Source organism: Triplophysa dalaica, chromosome 3, assembly GCF_015846415.1.
Source record: "Triplophysa dalaica isolate WHDGS20190420 chromosome 3, ASM1584641v1, whole genome shotgun sequence".
Classification (NCBI taxonomy): Eukaryota; Metazoa; Chordata; class Actinopteri; order Cypriniformes; family Nemacheilidae; genus Triplophysa; species Triplophysa dalaica.
Window position 1 is genome coordinate 3911356 of NC_079544.1, and position 17797 is coordinate 3929152.

Here is a 17797-nt window from a genome sequence, read left to right on the forward strand (position 1 = left end):
TGATGTTTCAAATATGGTAAGAGGTGTTAAATTACCATCACACACTTGCAGTATTGACCAATCACTACGCGCTGGTCAACTAGCCTAACATAGTACACCTCGCTTTTCATAGCAATGTGCTTTGTAAAAAAACTGCGGGTTTCAGAGAGCGGTGCAAAGAGGAGATACAAACATGTACCGTATGTGGAAAATACAGATTTTTGATTCTTAAATCGTGTATACTAGGGGTGTAAAGGTACAAGTACGGAACATAGATTAAGCATAAAACCTAACTGTTTGCAAATAAACATTCGTTTTTATTTTAAAAAGTATATTAAATATGCTGTATAATATATAAGCACTGATATATATAAAACTTTTAAAAATATGAAATGTATTGTTTATTTGCAAACAGGTTTAATGCTTAAATTATGCCATTAAAACAGCATTTTCTGCTGACGGTTAAATGCTTCGTTGTTACAGGAACGTTGTTTAATGCCAGCTGAAGCCAATGAGGAAATTACGTCATTTCCTTTGCCAAGTGCATTCCAAACGTCTCCATAGTGCATGAAAATGGAGGCCGAAGTCAGGATGTACAGCCAAGCCTGCCCGACATATCAGAAGAAGTCCCCCAAGTAACCTCCTCCCAGTCCTCTGATCCCTTTAGCCATCATCGAGGTGCCCTTCGAGCGTGTGGGTACGGACCTGGTAGGGCCGCTGCTTAAGTCTGTCCAGGGACATGAACACATTCTAGTCATAGTTCATTACTACCCGGTACCTAGAGGCCATACCCTTAAGAAGAGCCACCTCCAAAGCCATATAGCTTTCCTGTAGCTCAGTGGTAAGAGCATTGCGTTAACAATGCAAGGTTGTGGGTTCGATCCCAGGGGATTGCAAATACCTATGTAAAATGTATAGGATTAAGCAATGTAAGTCGCTTTATATACATACCACCGGTGACACATTGTTTATATTCCCCAGACTTTAAACACACATAAAGTATACGACAACCAAGGGTATACAAAAGCACTTCTTAGGAAATAACTGTGCATTTCTTTACAAAGCAACATTGCCATCCACTGGCCTGTCAATCATAATACAGCATTTATATGCTTTCGCATGTCCGTGTAAATGCAGTTTTCATTGTGTACACATGGTCTTAATGTCATAAACCACACCCACATTTACCCACTTTACAGCTTACAGTCATCTCTACTGTATTCAGATATTTATTTTTCAGCGTTGATTCATGAACACAGTAAAGTTATAGTTTATTAGTAAAGATGAAGAGATGTATCCTGCTGATTCTTGTTACAGTGTCAGGTAAAGTGCATATAAAATTGTAAGCCTCATAAATCTTGAACTACTGCATTTACTGTCTAAATATATTAGATACCTGCAATGAATTTATTTTTATATGTTTGTATTTCTCTAAATGTTGTTTATTTAATTTTATATTCCCTTGCAGGTGTATTTGCTGACAGCATTGATCCAAAAGACACCAAAATAATGAGAAGTGAAGAAGATTCTGTGACACTGAGCTGCACGTATGAAACAACTAGCCGTGGAGTTTATCTTTACTGGTACAGACAGAATCCTAACAGAGAACCTCAATATTTACTGTTTAAAGGAGCTCGATCATATACTAATGAAGATATACCAGACAAACATTTTCAGTCAAAGACGTCTGAATCATCCACTGAACTCATTATTAAGAGTGTGACTCTGTCAGATTCAGCTCTATATTACTGTGCTCTGAGAGTTGGAGCCCAGTGATACAAAAAGCCTGAAAGTCTTTACAAAAACTCACACACAATTATTGCTTTGAACAGTTTTTAATCAAGTAAAATCAAACCACATGTTCTGTCTGTAAACCACAAAGCTTTGTGTAAGACAGGATACAGTAACACCTGCTGAAACTGAACCTTAGGTGAATAAAATAAAAACAAAATATAAAAAGGTTTGTAATGACTGCTGTAAAATGTTACACAGTGTTTATGTTTAAATGCCAATACAAAACTTTTTTGCTGCGTTTCCTTTTATGCTAAAATCTTTAACTTTATTATTTACTATTCAAATGTAAGTGAGTAGAGTCTGGCATATATACAAACTTTAAAATACTTACAATTTGGTCAAAATTCTCCTTTCTCAGTTATAACACTAAATATAACTTAGAGGCAGTTTTGTAATAAATACATTACATTTTAAAACACATTTGTCAAAATATTTTTTATTTTATAATATGTACAAATGTAGAGGTAAATAACATCTAATGACTAAAACACAATCATCTTAATCAAAGTGAACTTTAATCAGTTATAGTCAGCTTCTGGTCTTCTTGTCTTTATCTTGTCTGGCTTTCAGACATCATGGGTTTACTGCTGGTCTCAGTGTTCCAAGTGACTTTCAATTCCTCAATCTTTTACAGTATATCTTTTCAAGTCCTTTTCAAAAAACAATGTTTTCCAATCAATCCCATTTTGCTACCTCTTGCCCCATAAATCCCCATAAAAAATAGGTTTAATCCATGGCTGAGCTGTAAGGCCTTTTTGGAGTTTTCATGTTCTCTCTTTGTCAGAATGTATCTAAATTACCCTTCCTACACTTCTGTATGTCTACCGTACATGCGAAGCAAATGCCTTCCATCAATTTGACCTCCTTTTAAATGTCTTTATGTTTACTCAACTCAGTTATCTTTGTGTCAGATGCTTTATGGTCAATACATGTACATGGCTTTCAATAAATTTAGATTTGTGATTTTAAAGCTTGTACATTTGTGTCTATATTAAGATTATTTGAAGAGGTGGAGCTAAACACATCTGTAAAGCTGATCACTGAACTAGTGTGAGACGAGAAGAGGATGTGTGTTTGAACCTGCTCTTTCAATACTGACATGTTTACTTGTGTTCTTCTATTATTGACTGTAACTGCAGGTAAAATATTTCATTCATCATCATATTAATATACTCTTAATTGAAATATACTCATATAATCTTTTGTTATAGGTTACAGAGCTAAAGAAGTCATCAGTCCGTACAGAGATGTAACGTTTGCCACTGAATCTGAGAATGTGAATCTGTCTTGTAAATACACTGGTTCTGTTCGCAGTCTTCACTGGTATCGTCAATATGCTGCTTCACCACCACAGTTTCTTATTCTGGATTATTCAGGATCCATAATTGAAGCTGTTCCTCCAGTTTCTGGAATCTCCATCGAACACAGAAACACAGAGAAGAGTGTTGATCTGATGATCTCTTCTGTTAAAGTCACAGACTCTGCTCTGTATTACTGCGCCCTGGAGCCCACAGTGACACAAAACACAACAACACTGTACAAAAACATGACTGATGGTGAGATGACGCCAAAACAAAACAAATATATGTGATGGCATGATATTTTTGAGAAAAGAATAAACTTAGTCAATTTCTATACTGTATATCTTTTTATTTAAAATAAATGGGAATCTTACTAAAACAAATAAAGTTAATTTATGACAAATTATAATATAAATATATATATATATTTTTAAACTATCCATTGTAAAAACCTATGGGAATAATGTCTAAATGTCATCAGAACAGAAGAGGTTGAAGTATCACATTTACATTTATTCATTTAGCAGATGCTTTTATCCAAATCGACTTACAAAGAGTTTAAGGAGTAATAAGCGAAATGTCATACAGGAGCAATAATACAATAGGTGCCAATACAAAGTTACTGGTTTTAACAAAATCTAGACCACAACCTGTTGAGAGAAAGAGAGAGGGTTAGGTTTTTTTGTATTCAGGTTTATGTTTTAAAAATTCTCAAATCTCAGATGCTCAATATAAAAGTTTTAGCACTAGGTGGAGACATTTCACAATACAGAAGTACCATAAACTCAAAATATCAGTTACATGACAACACTTCAATCAATTCTGATCAGCCTGACACTCATGATGACCAATAGGAGCAGAACAGGAAGTTTATGTGTGTCTTTGTATCTGATCAGTATGATACACAAACACAGATCTGAAAGACTTTTTTATCTAGAATCAAAGATAAAAAAATCACACAACATAAAAACTTAAAACTCTTAATGTTTCATTGATAGCCTTTCGTGAAATGTTTCTATTTTTCTTTTCATTTTAATTTGCTGAAATAAATGGTATTATTTTGTGTTTATTGTTTACAGGTTGTTTAAAAAATTGAGCCAGATAAAGGGACTACAGTCATTGTAAAAGAAAACATAAAACTGAGCTGTTTATATAGTTCAACCAGCAATGATGTTCAACTTTATTGGTACAGAAAGTTTTCTCACAGTGAACTTCTGTATTTAGTGTATAAAGGTGCTCGATCATTAAGTGCTGAAGATACTTCAGATCAACGGTTTAAAGCAACAGCATCAGACACATCCACTGAACTCAATATTAATGATGTGACTCTGTCAGATTCAGCTCTATATTACTGTGCTCTCAGAGTTGGAGCCCAGTGATACAAAACATGAAACACGTCGTTCAAAAACCTAATAGATAGTTCATTTGAGGCAATGGATACGAGCCGCGCGGTTAAAGTAAGGGGCGTACAAGGGGACGTGGAGAAATACCCTTTGGTGCCCTTGACCATACAATTCAGGGGACAAAAACATAGTGTAGAGGTGGCTGTTAACAAGCACCTCCGGCATCTGCTAATTTTGGGAACAAATTGGCCATTATTTCGACATTATTGGGACACTTATGTGCGGATGTTTCTGGGCGAAACCAAGTGCGATGGGGAGGGGTGTTCGCGCAGATGGGAGAGGTGGAGCCGGGACCTATGACGGCGGCCCCAGAGGAACGGAGCGCTGTGGAGTGAAGAAATCTCTCCCAGGGCGATGATTTTATTCTGGAGCAGTCTGAGGACGAGACGCTTAAACATGCGTCTGATCAAGTAAACCCACCGGCCACCCCAAGGGCACCATTGTGCCCGATTCCTCTTATTCAGGTCCCCTTCGAACGGATTGGTATGGACCTGATCGGGCCGTTAGAGCGATCTGCACAGGGACATCGATTTCCATTGGTCATTGTGGACTATGCAACTCGATATCCTGAGGCAGTGGCGTTACGCAATATCTCAGCAACCAGTGTTTCTGGTCTACCACCCACAAACAGACGGGCTGGTCGAACGTTTTAATCGTACGTTAAAAACCATAATCCGTACACGAAGAGGCCAAAAATTGGGATAAGTGCTTGGAACCTCTGTTATTTGCGGTCCGCGAGGTCCCCCAAGCCTCCACGGGGTTTTCCCCCTTCAAACTTCTCTATGGTCGCCAGCCTCGCAGGGTTTTAGACGTCCTAAGAGAAGCTTGGGAGGACGGGCCATCTGCAAGCAAAAACCAAATTCAGCATGTCCTGGACCTGCGAACACAACTCCTTACACTGGGGTGGCTCTCTATGGAGAATTTGTTACAGGCGCAGGACAGACAGAGCCGACATTATAACAGAGGCGCCAGGCTATGTAAATTTTCACTGGGAGAGAAAGTGCTTGTATTGCTCCCAACGTCCACATCTAAACTACTCGCCAAGTGGCAAGGACCATTTGAGGTCACACGACGAATAGGAGATCTCAATTATGAGGTAGTACGATCAGACAGGAGCGGGGCACATCAGATTTATCACCTCAACCTCCTAAAAAAATGGAGTGAGGCGAACACCGTGATGCTGGCGACGACAGTGAGTAGAGTAGATGATCTCGGGCCAAAAGCGAACATCAAAGTGATAAAAAATGTGAGTGTATATATAAAAAGAACAAGAGCAAAATAAAATTATATATAGAAGTGCAGTTGATGTTAAGCAGCACAGTGCTCAGGTTGTGAATGCACAGCTAAACAAGTGTGTTTTTAATCTGGATTTAAAAGTATCTACTGTTGGTGAATGTCTGATATCTTCTGGAAGCAGATTCCAGCTACGGGTGGCGTAATGACTAAACGCTGACTCGCCCTGTTTTGAGTGAACCCTTGTTATTGTCACCTATGTTAGGGCAGAGGGTAAATAACCACACTCCGGAGGAGCAGACACCAGAGGACACCAAGAGGCGGACAACAAGTGAATTTAAAAGGGTAAGTATTTTATTAATTTAAAACAATAAAAGCAGTGATGCGAATGTTCGTGGGTGAGACAGTGGCTTTCTTCGCCTCCTCGGATGTGTTCGTGAGACAGGCAGCCGACAATGCTCAGACTCGGCTAGTGTGTACGTTCACAGAACAGTCCAGGGGAGGACAGCAACTTCTCTTCCCTGGGGGACAGACAACGACGGGTTTCGGGCTCGGCAGGTGTGTCAGTTCACAGAACAATCCAGGGGAGGACAGCAACTTCTCCTCTTCCCCGAGGGACAGACAATGACGGTGTGCGGGCTCGGGCTCGGCTGGTGTGTGTGTTCATAGAACAGTCGGCGGAAGGACAGCAGCTTCACCTCTTCCCCTGAGGGACAGACAACGACGGGTTTTCGAGCTCGGCTTGAGTCTGTCGCCACACCGGGCGCAAAGGAAAACCTGGACACAGCTTCAGACAGATCTATTTAAAGGGATCTTCATATTCAGACGTCAATTGTCATTCATCTCAGTTTCGGAAGAAACAGTCGTTAGACCTCACCACACTCGTGCATAAATCACTCTTAGAAATCCTCACGTGTGTACATTTCACTCTCTCAGACACTGCAAACTCACTTCATCTCCACAGTGATTAGTCGACCTGTTTCTCCTCTCGCTGTAGGGTGAATGACTCCAAGGATGGCGACTTCAGAAGATTGACGTGAACACATCAGCGGTCCTCTCCTCTGCTGTGTAATCTCTTCCCAATAGAACACCGATCAGACACCCAACCTTCAACTCTCTCCTGTTACGCCGCCGTCAAGACACACACCAGCCCAGATACACCACTTTTATGCACCCTTGTCCTGAGCGCGTGCTTCAATGAAGCGCAGCTTAATTTCCTTCAGCTGTCGCTCATTATGGACAGCAATCAAGCACAGCCAGAGTTGGGACCAATGAGGGATTTTTGAGTCTCTGGGTTTTTCCACCCGGTGACACCATCTCTAACTGACTTGATCCTGATGATCTGAGAAATCTGTTTGGTTTATATTCAATGAGCATATCTGAGATGTATTTGGGTCCTAGACCATTAATTGATTTATAGACAATCAATAATACTTTGAAGTTGATTCATCCTTGTTACCATAAACAATGACTTCAGTTTTGTTTTTATTTAACTGAAGGAAGTTTTGACACATCCAGCTGTTAATTTCATCAATGCATTGGCAAAGAGAGTCAATAAGCCTGTAGTCATTGGGTGAGAGGGCTAGATAGATCTGAGTGTCATCTGCATAGCTGTGGTAGGCAATTTGGTACTTTTTCATTATTTGACCAAGTGGGAGCATATACAAATTGAAGAGGAGCGGAGAAAGAATTGAGCCCTGTGGAACACCACAAGTCATTTTACTCAAATTTACGAACTTATATCTAGGATATGATGGCAGGGCTTTGCAAAGAGTATATGTAGTTGTATGGTGTATAATGATTTATGACCGTGTCTGTCAGCATTTGAGACCCGTTTTCGTGGATCTTCTGTCCGGTTCACTTTACGGGAGTTTCGATTTGAAATAACAAAATGACCTAGCAAACGAAATAATCTCAAAACACTTCAACACAGCCTCAGTTAGCGCTATTTGTGTCTGTTTATATTCTTATGTGTTTTGTGTTATAACATCTGCCATGTTATCTGTGTTTATTATTTGCTTCTGCTGCACAGTGAAGATTCTCACCGCTGCAAGGTGACAGGCCACGACTCATAACATCAGACTCATCCGCGCAGCTGAGCAGTGCCGAATCACAACTCATGTAAATTAATACCTCCGCACATCATCTGCAGTACCAATTACAAACTGAGATGGCAACAAAGAGGCAAATCCTACGGACTGCCGCTTTAAGTGAATGTGCATCAGCAGTGGGCGGAGCTTATTCACAAAGATGTTGAGAATGTCAGAGACTGACAGAGTGAATCATCTGATGCTGTTTTCTTCTTCAGTATATACAGAGTCTCTGAACACATCATGTTTTTCTTTACCTGGACAATAATACCATTTTACATTGGTAAGACATATTAATTAAAACAAGATTTCAGACAAAATAAAAATTAATATATACATTAAAAATGTAAAAAAAATATATTTTTTTTAATCTTGATTAATTTCTTTTTATATCTTACTCTTTTTTCTTTTTCAGAGTCTCTCTTGTAAATACACTATCACTAGTGGTGTCCCTGTTAACTCTCTCCAATGATATCGACAGAATCTCAACACAAAACCAGAGTTTCTACTGTCAGTCACAGAACATTCAAACACATCTGAACCTGCTCTTCATCTCTATTCACATGCTGTAAAACTTCTCAATCATGTGTATCTGGAGATCTCCTCTGTTTCTCTATCAGACTCTGATCTGTATTACCGTGCCAAAACCCTTATACACAACACTAAATGTGTACCATACTGTATATAGACTTATTTTAATTATATTCTCTATTCTTTTAATCTTTATAATTAATGACTGTTAATTTTTTTCAATAAATAAAGTATAATTGAAAGGTTACCAACATTACAAGACAATTTGAGGAAAGATCTGATAAATATAAACAACCACCAGCTGACTCTAAAGACCGTAGATGTTTCTATTCATCAGTTTTTTCTATTCATACAGTAACATGAGGTCCAACCACACAATCAGTTTAAAAGTAAAAATTTAGGTTTGTCTGTAAAATTACATGTAAGACTTTACATGCACTTTAAAAAATGCTTGGTTATTTTCAACCCAACACTGGGTCAAAAAGGGACAAACTCAACCCACTGGGTTGTAAATGAACTCATTGTTAAATCAAATATAAATACATGGATAAAAATAAGCCAACATTTGTGTTTGTCTCATTTTTGACCCAACGATGGTTGAAAATAAACCAGCAATTACTTTGGATATGATGTGATATGGACTAAATATTTAATTGATTTCCCATTTATATAAATAAGTATTTTATACAAGACTGGATGACTTTTATTTATAAAATATTTAAAGAAAAATGTTAAATTAATGTGACACTGATAAAATGATATTTTGATGCATTTGTATTTGCTGGTGGTTGAGGAAGGAGGAGCTCAAAGTAGATCTTGTTTTGAAGCTGAAAGAGTAACATCAGAGGATTGAAGCTCAGATCTCCCTGAACATGTGCACAATGAAACTCTATCCAGTTATTCTAATCGTCGCCTTATTATGTAAGTTATTTTGTCAGTAATTATTTAAAATATGAAATATAATAAACAGTGTTGGCATTTTTTAAAACAATAATTGAAATACTGAGATATTGTTTTTCTTTCACAGCTGGAGTCATTAATGGAGATACTATAACAGCAAACAGAACAGAGGATTTTGCTGAAGATGGTTCAGATGTTTCATTATCCTGCAGTTATTCCTCTGCGTATTCTTTACTTTGGTACCGTCAGTATCCCAGATCAGCTCCTGAATTCCTCGTGCTTATTCCAGACAGTGTGAAAACTCAGAAATCTGATATAGATGCCAGATTCACTGCTGTCATCACCAAAGAGAAAGAAAAACGTGTGTATCTGAAGATCTCCTCTGTTTCTCTATCAGACTCTGCTCTGTATTACTGCGCCCTGAGGCCCACAGTGACACAAAACACAACAACACTGTACAAAAACCTCACACACAACATTATGTCTGTATCACACTATAACTTCTTTTGATACACTGTTTTTATGCTACAATACTTTTATTCAAGCTTGTGTACTTTTCATTTGTTAATTTTTAATGTCTGTGAGGTATATTTTACTCATATCACGTGTTATGAAAACTGAAGTCAATTATCATACAGTGTTTATGACATATAACAATTATCACACAGAGCTGTTCAAAGTTAAAAGTATAGTTGTTTCATTTAAGTAAATAAAAAATCTTAAGTATAGATATATTGGATTTGATGTTATTTGGATTAAAAATAATAAATGGGAGTCATATCGGGGGGCATGGTGGCTTAGTGGTTAGCATGTTCCCTCACACCTCCAGGGTTGGGGGTTCGATTCCCGCTTCCGACTTGTGTGTGTGGAGTTTGCATGTTCTCCCCGTGCCTCGGGGGTTTCCTCCGGGTACTCCGGATTCCTCCCCTGGTCCAAAGACATGCATGGTAGGTTGATTGGCATCTCTGGAAAAAAATTGTCCGTAGGGTGTGAGTGCGTGAGTGTGTGTGCCCTGCGATGGGTTGGCACTCCATCCAGGGTGTATCCTGCCTTGATGCCCGATGACCCCTGAGATAGGCGCAGGCACCCGTGACCCGAGGTAGTTTGGATAAGCGGTAGAAAATGGAATGGAATGGGAGTCATATCACTGTGATATTTGGATAATATCATTTTAAAGGGTTCACTTATAAATGAATATGACTCCTTATTAAGCTGCATTTGTGCCATATAATTCTCTTTTTTATCAGAGAGCAAAGATGAAGAATTGACTGAGCAATTTAATGCAAATCTCAATGTGTCCTCACTGTCAGTTTTGTTTAATAATTCAGATTTTACATCTAAAACCCTCTACTAATGTGCTGACAGATTTTTTTGTGGCTCCAGAGCTGAAATCATTTTTGTTTAAAATTCAAATTACTCTTAAAAAACATTTACAGATCATATTGAAAGAAAAGTGTGAAGTATTGAGGGTTTACATGTTTAGTGATTTCACTTTTCATCCACAAGGGGTCAGTATTGATCTCTCCATGTATGACATTTATGAATAGATCATATGTTAAACTACATCCAAGAAGAGCTCTGTGTGCTTTTAAAAATCTGACATAAATGTTATTTATTTATCTCATAGATCAGTTATGTTAAGATTGGGTTTGATTTCTTTATGTTTCATGGCACATTATTATGGTAAACATCTAAAAACGTTTTCTATACACTTTATGCCTGCAATGATTTACTTCATTATAAGTAAACCAACAAATTACATTAATTGTGTTGATATTTTCATTGTGCTGGTGACAAAACAACGAGAGGAACAAATGTAAAAAACATTTCAATTGTTTCAACAGTTAATATTCTAAAGGTCTTTGCACATTGAGTACAAAACTGTCATCTGAAAATTCCGCATGTTAAAAAATAAATACAAGATTACTTTGTGTCAATCACATTTACACATCTCCTCTAAACACACTTCCCTCCTAACCAGTAAAGGGGGTCCGGGGGTTCCTGAGGCTTATCGTAAATATGTTCTGGAAGTTTCACATGAGAAATAACTGAAATATTTTCACAGGATTACTAAACTGGAGGATGGTGGGATATGGATGTAAAAAGCTGGAGACCCCAGCCGGGAATCAAACCCCAAAATATACCTTTGTCACACACGCTTTTTTGGGGGGTTTTCAAGCTCATGAAGGTAAAAGGGATTAAGTGGATTCAGGGGATTTGTGAGTATCAGAAAGACTTTACATGAAATCCTGAAGAGGGCGCAGTTCACAAACACTGCTGACACAAACTCCTCCTTCTATTTTCCATCTCAATTGTTATTGTAAACTCACTCAATACTAAACATATCTCAACTCACTGAATGATTTATTTGTTCTTCATGTTTCAGTCAGCACATAGAATGAAGATCCTCATGATGTTGGTGAATTTGGTTTTGATTTGTTATGGTAAGTAGAGCAAGTCTATAATTTCTGAAGTACTTTAGGTTTCATATCATCATTATGGGTTATAAATGTATTTCTGTCTTTCTTTAGAGTGTCGTGGAGAAGAGAAAGTTGATCAGCCAGACAAACAAATCTCTGAATCTGAAGGAGAATCAGTAACTTTACACTGTAAATACAAAACAACTTCAAATCAGCCAGAGCTCTTCTGGTACATTCAGAGAGTAAATGACTTTCCTAAATACATCCTGAGGAGAAGTAAATATGGAGGAGATAATGGCATTGAGTTTCATGAGAGATTTCAGTCTGAAGTGAAGTCAGATTCAGTTCCTCTGATCATTCATGATGTTCATGTGAGTGACTCTGCTGTGTATTACTGTGCTCTGAAGCCCACAGTCACTAAAACACATCAACACTCACACAAAAACAATCAGTCTTATGACAATATGAACCAAAATCAAACAATCTTACACTGTTTACATTTCTTCACTTGGTGCATTAATATTTTGAATATGCAAGAATTCGTTATTTAACGTGCAAGAATGAATGAACTTTGATTGCCAAACCCGCTCGATATATATCAAGGCATTCCTGGTCATTTTGAAAACATGTTATTGTGTCTATTATTCAACATGTTTGCACTTTACATAAAAGGATACAGTATGAATATAAATAAGTGTGATTTTCTGAATAGTCATGAACATTGTTACACAACCTTTTTAGAGTAAGTAACATGTGATTTTTCAGGTCGTTCTTTGGGTTATTTAGTGTCCAACAACAAGTTTGTGTACATACACTGTAAAAAAAATCCTGTAAAATTTACAGTAAATTACTGGCAGCAGGGTTGCCAGCCAGATACTGTAAATTTTACAGCCACAGTTCTGTAATTTAATTTACAGCCATTTTCTGTAATTGCATAATACAGGAAAAAACTGTAATTTTGAATAGAAACAGTATAATGCTGTATTTTTTACAGCCAATTGCTTGATTTTAATTTACTTTATTTAGAAGAAATACATAATCACTGTATATCCAGTAGTTGTTGCATACTGGATTTACACTGTTTATTTATGTTTTAATTGATACAAAAATAAATTACAGACAAATTTTGTACCTTGTTGTACATAAAATATTTTTATTCAGTTACAACTTCATAGTAGCCAACATGGCTCTTTAAACAATGAATGTTTAAACAATACCTTAACCAACATATCCATGATGTAACAACATCGCATAACAAAGCCCAAGTGAGTCTGTAAAACGTTCCACATCTTGATCCATCAGAGCACAACAAGTAGCTGGAACTATGGAAAAGAAAAAAGAGAATAATTTTAGATATTTATACTCAGAGGAAAAACAGAGGACAACATATACAGTCAGAGACAGAGAATAATACAATGATGTAATTGTATAATGAATTGTGTAATGATGAGATCTGTGTGTGTGTGTGTGTACGTGTGTTCGTACGTGCTTCTTACTTTTCATCGATTTCACTGAAAATTCATCATTGTGTTTAGAAGAGCGGCAACATGTGGTTTCACTGCAACCTGTTACTTCTGTATCCTGGCATTTTAGATGACGCTTCTTGTTCCACTCTCTGGATTAATATCTACAAAGAGTCAGGAAAAACAAAATGTTACATATTAAATATACAAAATATATTATATTAAAACACATGAATTAAATGATCAGCTTGCTAGTGTTAAATAGGGCAGACTTCTAAATAATTTGCCCTAAACAAATCCATCTCTCGTTGAGAGATATTGTTTTAAAGTTCTAAACAGGTATATAACATTAACATATCTATAAAATGCAGGTAAGGAAGTGGTTCAACTAATACCTTTCAGTGGACTCCACGATAGACGCTCCCCCATCCTGGTACTGAAGATTGAATATGTAACATGCTATGAACAGAGTGACAAGGCCAGACATGAAGCTGTGCTGAGCACCGTCACACACAACCTAACCTTCAGTAGTCAGCATCCAGTGGCCTGCATGGCAAAGTGTGTCCTAAAACAAACAATACCACATGTGACAATAGTTAATAGATACAATACAATTTTATCTTTAAGCTTTTTACATTTAAACTACATTTAAGTATAAGTGATTCTACAAACAAACTCTAAGCAAATTACACAGAGTAACTTACACTTAAAACCGTACTTATACAGAAATGTAAGCCATTTACGTAAGGGATGTCACGATCAAGAAATTGTCACACTGTTATTTGTAACGGGCCGTCTCACTCCTACCCTCTAACGGTCGTATTTGGGAGACAGTCCTGCTCTAACGATAAGGGTGTGGCTAACGTCTTTTGCTCAAGCTCTCAGCTGGCCTCCGTTATGTACACTGTATATCTAGCTCGTTACGTACATTAATCACTTTACTGGGATATCCTCCGTGAACATCGACCTACCGCAAGCTTTGGTGACTCGTTTTAATTTGGGCGCTCGGTTTAACGGATAACTGCATTTGCAAATTTGAATTACACCACAAAATAATCACGACCGAGTGTGGTATTCAATAGTAAATTCCCGTGAATCCCAACAGTCGAAGCATGTAACTTTTACCGTGTCTAGGGCGGGCGCGATGTTCAATATTAAACAAACAACCGTCAATGTACTAATACAATGAACTGTAGCTCCTCACATACCGCCTTCGCACCTGCTGTGTACAAAAACTCGAAATAACGTGAACAACTTCTGTCCTCAGGTGCTATAGCGACGGAGAATGTTTGAAATCTTACCGCGACGGCGCTGCTGAAACCCCGCGCAAGACTCCTTCGGTCCCCGCGGATGGAGGTTGAATACCGGGTTACCAGTATGAAACGCGACTGTAAATACTTCTATATAAAGTTACCAGTATGATAGTTAACAAATATGGAGAAAATAAACGTAATAAAGCACTTACCACAGGTGTGAATCACTCATTTTGCGCACTTCCCCAATCTCGACTGTTGAAGATCATCCCGCCATTGTAGATTTGAAATTTACAGCATTATTCTGTACATTTGAGTTAATCCGTCACGTGACCCCACAATGCATTGCACTTTACAGCAATATTCTGTATTATTTAAAATACAGTCAGCTTCTGTAAAATAACGCTGTAGTTTTTACAGCAATTCGTTACAGTGTATAAGGTGCAAAAACACTATTATGTCAGTTATTCTTACTTCTTGTCTGACTCTCAAATGATTCGTTCCGCGATTCATCCGTCTAGTCCCCTCTTATCCGATAGCCTTGTTGTCATGTGATTTGTCAGATGGTATAATCTGTTGTGATTGGTCAAACGCGTTCATCATATGTCCCAAATGGAAAGCCTACCATCATTACAGGATTACAGTTTACAGGTGGTTGGATGTCAGAAGTTCTTCTTTTGCTAGTCTAAATAAGACAGAATTAGTTTCACAACGTAGAACACAGTTTCTAGACATGATACACACACATCACAAACGAGCGACTGTGTTTAGTGGAGGAGTGTGAAGTTTTCTCAGTAGTCCCAGCAAAACACAGGCGGGGAATATGTCTAGTGATGTAGATACGCCGCGGTACTAGTTCACGTCTCGTTTGCGTGATTCAGAGTCGACTCCCACTTGTACAAGCCAATAACTTTGTTATTTATTCACCTTAGGACTTGGCAGACAGCTTACTTTCAAACACGGCAACATAACATACTGCATGAAATGTCATTTTCATGATGTCATCTTACTTACTCTTTAATGTAAACTACAAAACTGTTGAAATCACGTTAAATAAAAATATAAATAGAAGAAGAGTCACAGCATCATCTGACAGACAGCAGGAAGTTTCATGTGACTTTATGTGTGAGGTGCAGAGACTGACAGTAACACAAATCTACAGCTCACATCACACACAACATTATCACACAACTGATCTGACTTCACAAACATGAACACACACCTGCTTCTATTCTTCATCATCATATCAGGTAAAATATGTACTGTAAGATAACAATAGTTAAAAAAACATACAGGATAATAATAATATAATTCATTTAAAAATAATATATTTTTATAATTGTGTTTAATTTAAATATTAAATATATATAATTGTTTGTTTGTTTGTTTTAGGTGTGATGACTGCAGATCAGATCGGTCCAAATAAAGAATCAATAATCATAAAGAAAGAACAGGAGACTGTGACCTTCAGCTGTTCATATGACACCAGTAACGATTATGTTAGACTTTACTGGTACAGACAATTTCCAAACAGAGAACTTCAGTATTTATTATATAAACCTGCTCGATCGGCTGGTGGTGGTGGAAACCCTTCTGATCGTCGGTTTAGTTCGACTACAACATACACAACTACTGAACTCACTATTAACACGGTGACTCTGTCAGATTCAGCTCTATATTACTGTGCTCTGAGAGTTGGAGCCCAGTGATACAAAGTCTATGTGACGCTGTACAAAAACTGAAATTATTTTTCACTTTCATCTCAAACCACATCAAACCCACAATCTATAACACTTAATAATGATAAAACAACACCTGTGTGTGGTTGTGTATAAAATTCAACTCATTCAAGTACAGTAGATATCAGTAATAATACATTCACTCTTTTAAGGTGACATCAACAGATATTGACGTGTAATGACAGATCACCTGATTCATACGGTTCATTACCTACAGCTCTACATTGTCACAGAGAGACAAATATGAACATTACATTTACAGATAGTCATTTAGCAGACGCTTTTATGCAAAGCGACTTACAAAGATTTAGAGAGCAACAAGCGATACGTCATACAGGAGCCATAATACATTAAGTGCCAATACAAGGTTACTGGTTTCAACAAAAGCTAGACCACAACCTGTTGAGAGAAAGGGTTAGTGGGCTTAGTTTTTTTTTGTATGTCAGGTATTCACTGAAGAGATGGGTTTTTCAGTAGTTTTTTGAATGATGTGAGAGATGTGGTTGACCGGACAGAGTTAGGAAGAATGTTCCACCAGGAAGGAGTTGTGAAGCAGAATGAGCGGGAAAGCGATTTACTGTCCTTATGAGAAGGCAATACAAGGCGCCACTGGTTTGCTGAACGCAGGGATTTTGATGGGGTCTAGGAGTGCAGGAGGGTGTGAAAGTAAGCCGGTGCAGATCCAGTGATGGTCCTGTAGGCAAGCATTAGTGACTTGAATCTGATACGGGCTTCGACCGGTAGCCAGTGGAGTGAGATGAAAAGGGGTGTCACATGAGCCCTTTTGGGCTGTTTGAAGACGAGGCGTGCTGCTGCGTTCTGAACCAGCTGGAGTGGTTTAATAGCCTTTGCAGGAAGACCAGCAAGGAGAGCATCGCAGTAGTCCAACCTTGAGATTATAGAGCCTGGACAAGGAGTTGTGCCGCATGCTCAGTGAGATAAGGTCTAACCTTTCTAATGTTGAATAAGGCATATCGGCATGACCGTGTTGTCTTTGCAATGTGATCATTGAAGGACAGCTGATCATCAAATATGACTCTGAGGTTCCTGGCTGTTTTGGAATGAGTGATTGTGGTATTGCCAAGAGGGATGTTGAGATCGTGTTGCACTGTAGGGTGTGCCGGAAACACGAGTAATTCTGTCTAGGCAGGGTTCATCTAGAGGTAATGCCCTTTCATCCAAGCTGAGATGTCCTCAAGGCAAGCTGTAATGTGAGCTGCTAGTGGCATCATCTGGGTGAAACGAAATGTAGATCTGGGTGTCATCAGCATATCAGTGATACGAGAAGCCATGTGCCTGTATGATGGGTCCCAAGGATGTCGTGTAGATGGAAAAAAGCAGCGGTCCAAGCACCGATCCCTGAGGGACCCCAGTGATCAAGTGGTGAGCAGTGGACAGCGAGCCCCACCATGACACCCTGAAGGATCTGTTGGAGAGGTAGGATTTGAACCAGTGGAGAGGAGAGCCTGAGATTACTAGTGATGACAAGGTTGCTAGCAGTATCTGGTGATTGACAGTGTCAAACACTGCAGATAAGTCTAGCAGAATCAGGGCCGAGGATTTAGATTCCGCCGTGGCTAGCCGCAGTGCTTCTGTGACCGATAGCAATGCAGTCAGAGTGGAGTGGTTCGTTTTGAAGCCAGACTGCATGTCATCCAGTAGTTTTATTTCATTTAAAGCAAACAGTGATT

General features: G+C 38.3%; 1 protein-coding gene, 1 long non-coding RNA gene and 1 gene segment (V, D, J or C); 2 read left to right on the plus strand and 1 right to left on the minus strand.

The window, feature by feature from the left end:
- The first annotated feature begins 1262 nt into the window (after nt 1-1262).
- LOC130416226 (T cell receptor alpha variable 18-like) lies at nt 1263-1755 on the plus strand. The segment is given in 2 exon segments: nt 1263-1302; nt 1448-1755. Coding segments are annotated over 2 exon segments (348 nt in total).
- A 1117-nt stretch (nt 1756-2872) lies between these two features.
- Nucleotides 2873-5130, plus strand: LOC130416242 (tyrosine-protein phosphatase non-receptor type substrate 1-like). Its single transcript, XM_056742268.1, has 3 exons — nt 2873-2912; nt 2985-3271; nt 4942-5130. Exons 1-3 carry the CDS (start codon nt 2873-2875, stop codon nt 5128-5130), a joined length of 516 nt encoding a protein of 171 aa, XP_056598246.1.
- Nucleotides 5131-12549: 7419 nt separating this feature from the next.
- LOC130418077 (uncharacterized) lies at nt 12550-14866 on the minus strand. Of its 3 annotated transcripts, none has more exons than XR_008906277.1 (4): nt 14580-14866; nt 13510-13679; nt 13148-13278; nt 12550-12973 (listed from the first exon to the last, which is right to left on the minus strand). It is a non-coding gene; the product is annotated as an uncharacterized LOC130418077 (long non-coding RNA). The 3 variants fall into 3 exon arrangements; XR_008906278.1 differs by having other exon boundaries at nt 14416-14866; XR_008906276.1 differs by having other exon boundaries at nt 13510-14861.
- Between the last annotated feature and the right edge of the window lie 2931 nt (nt 14867-17797).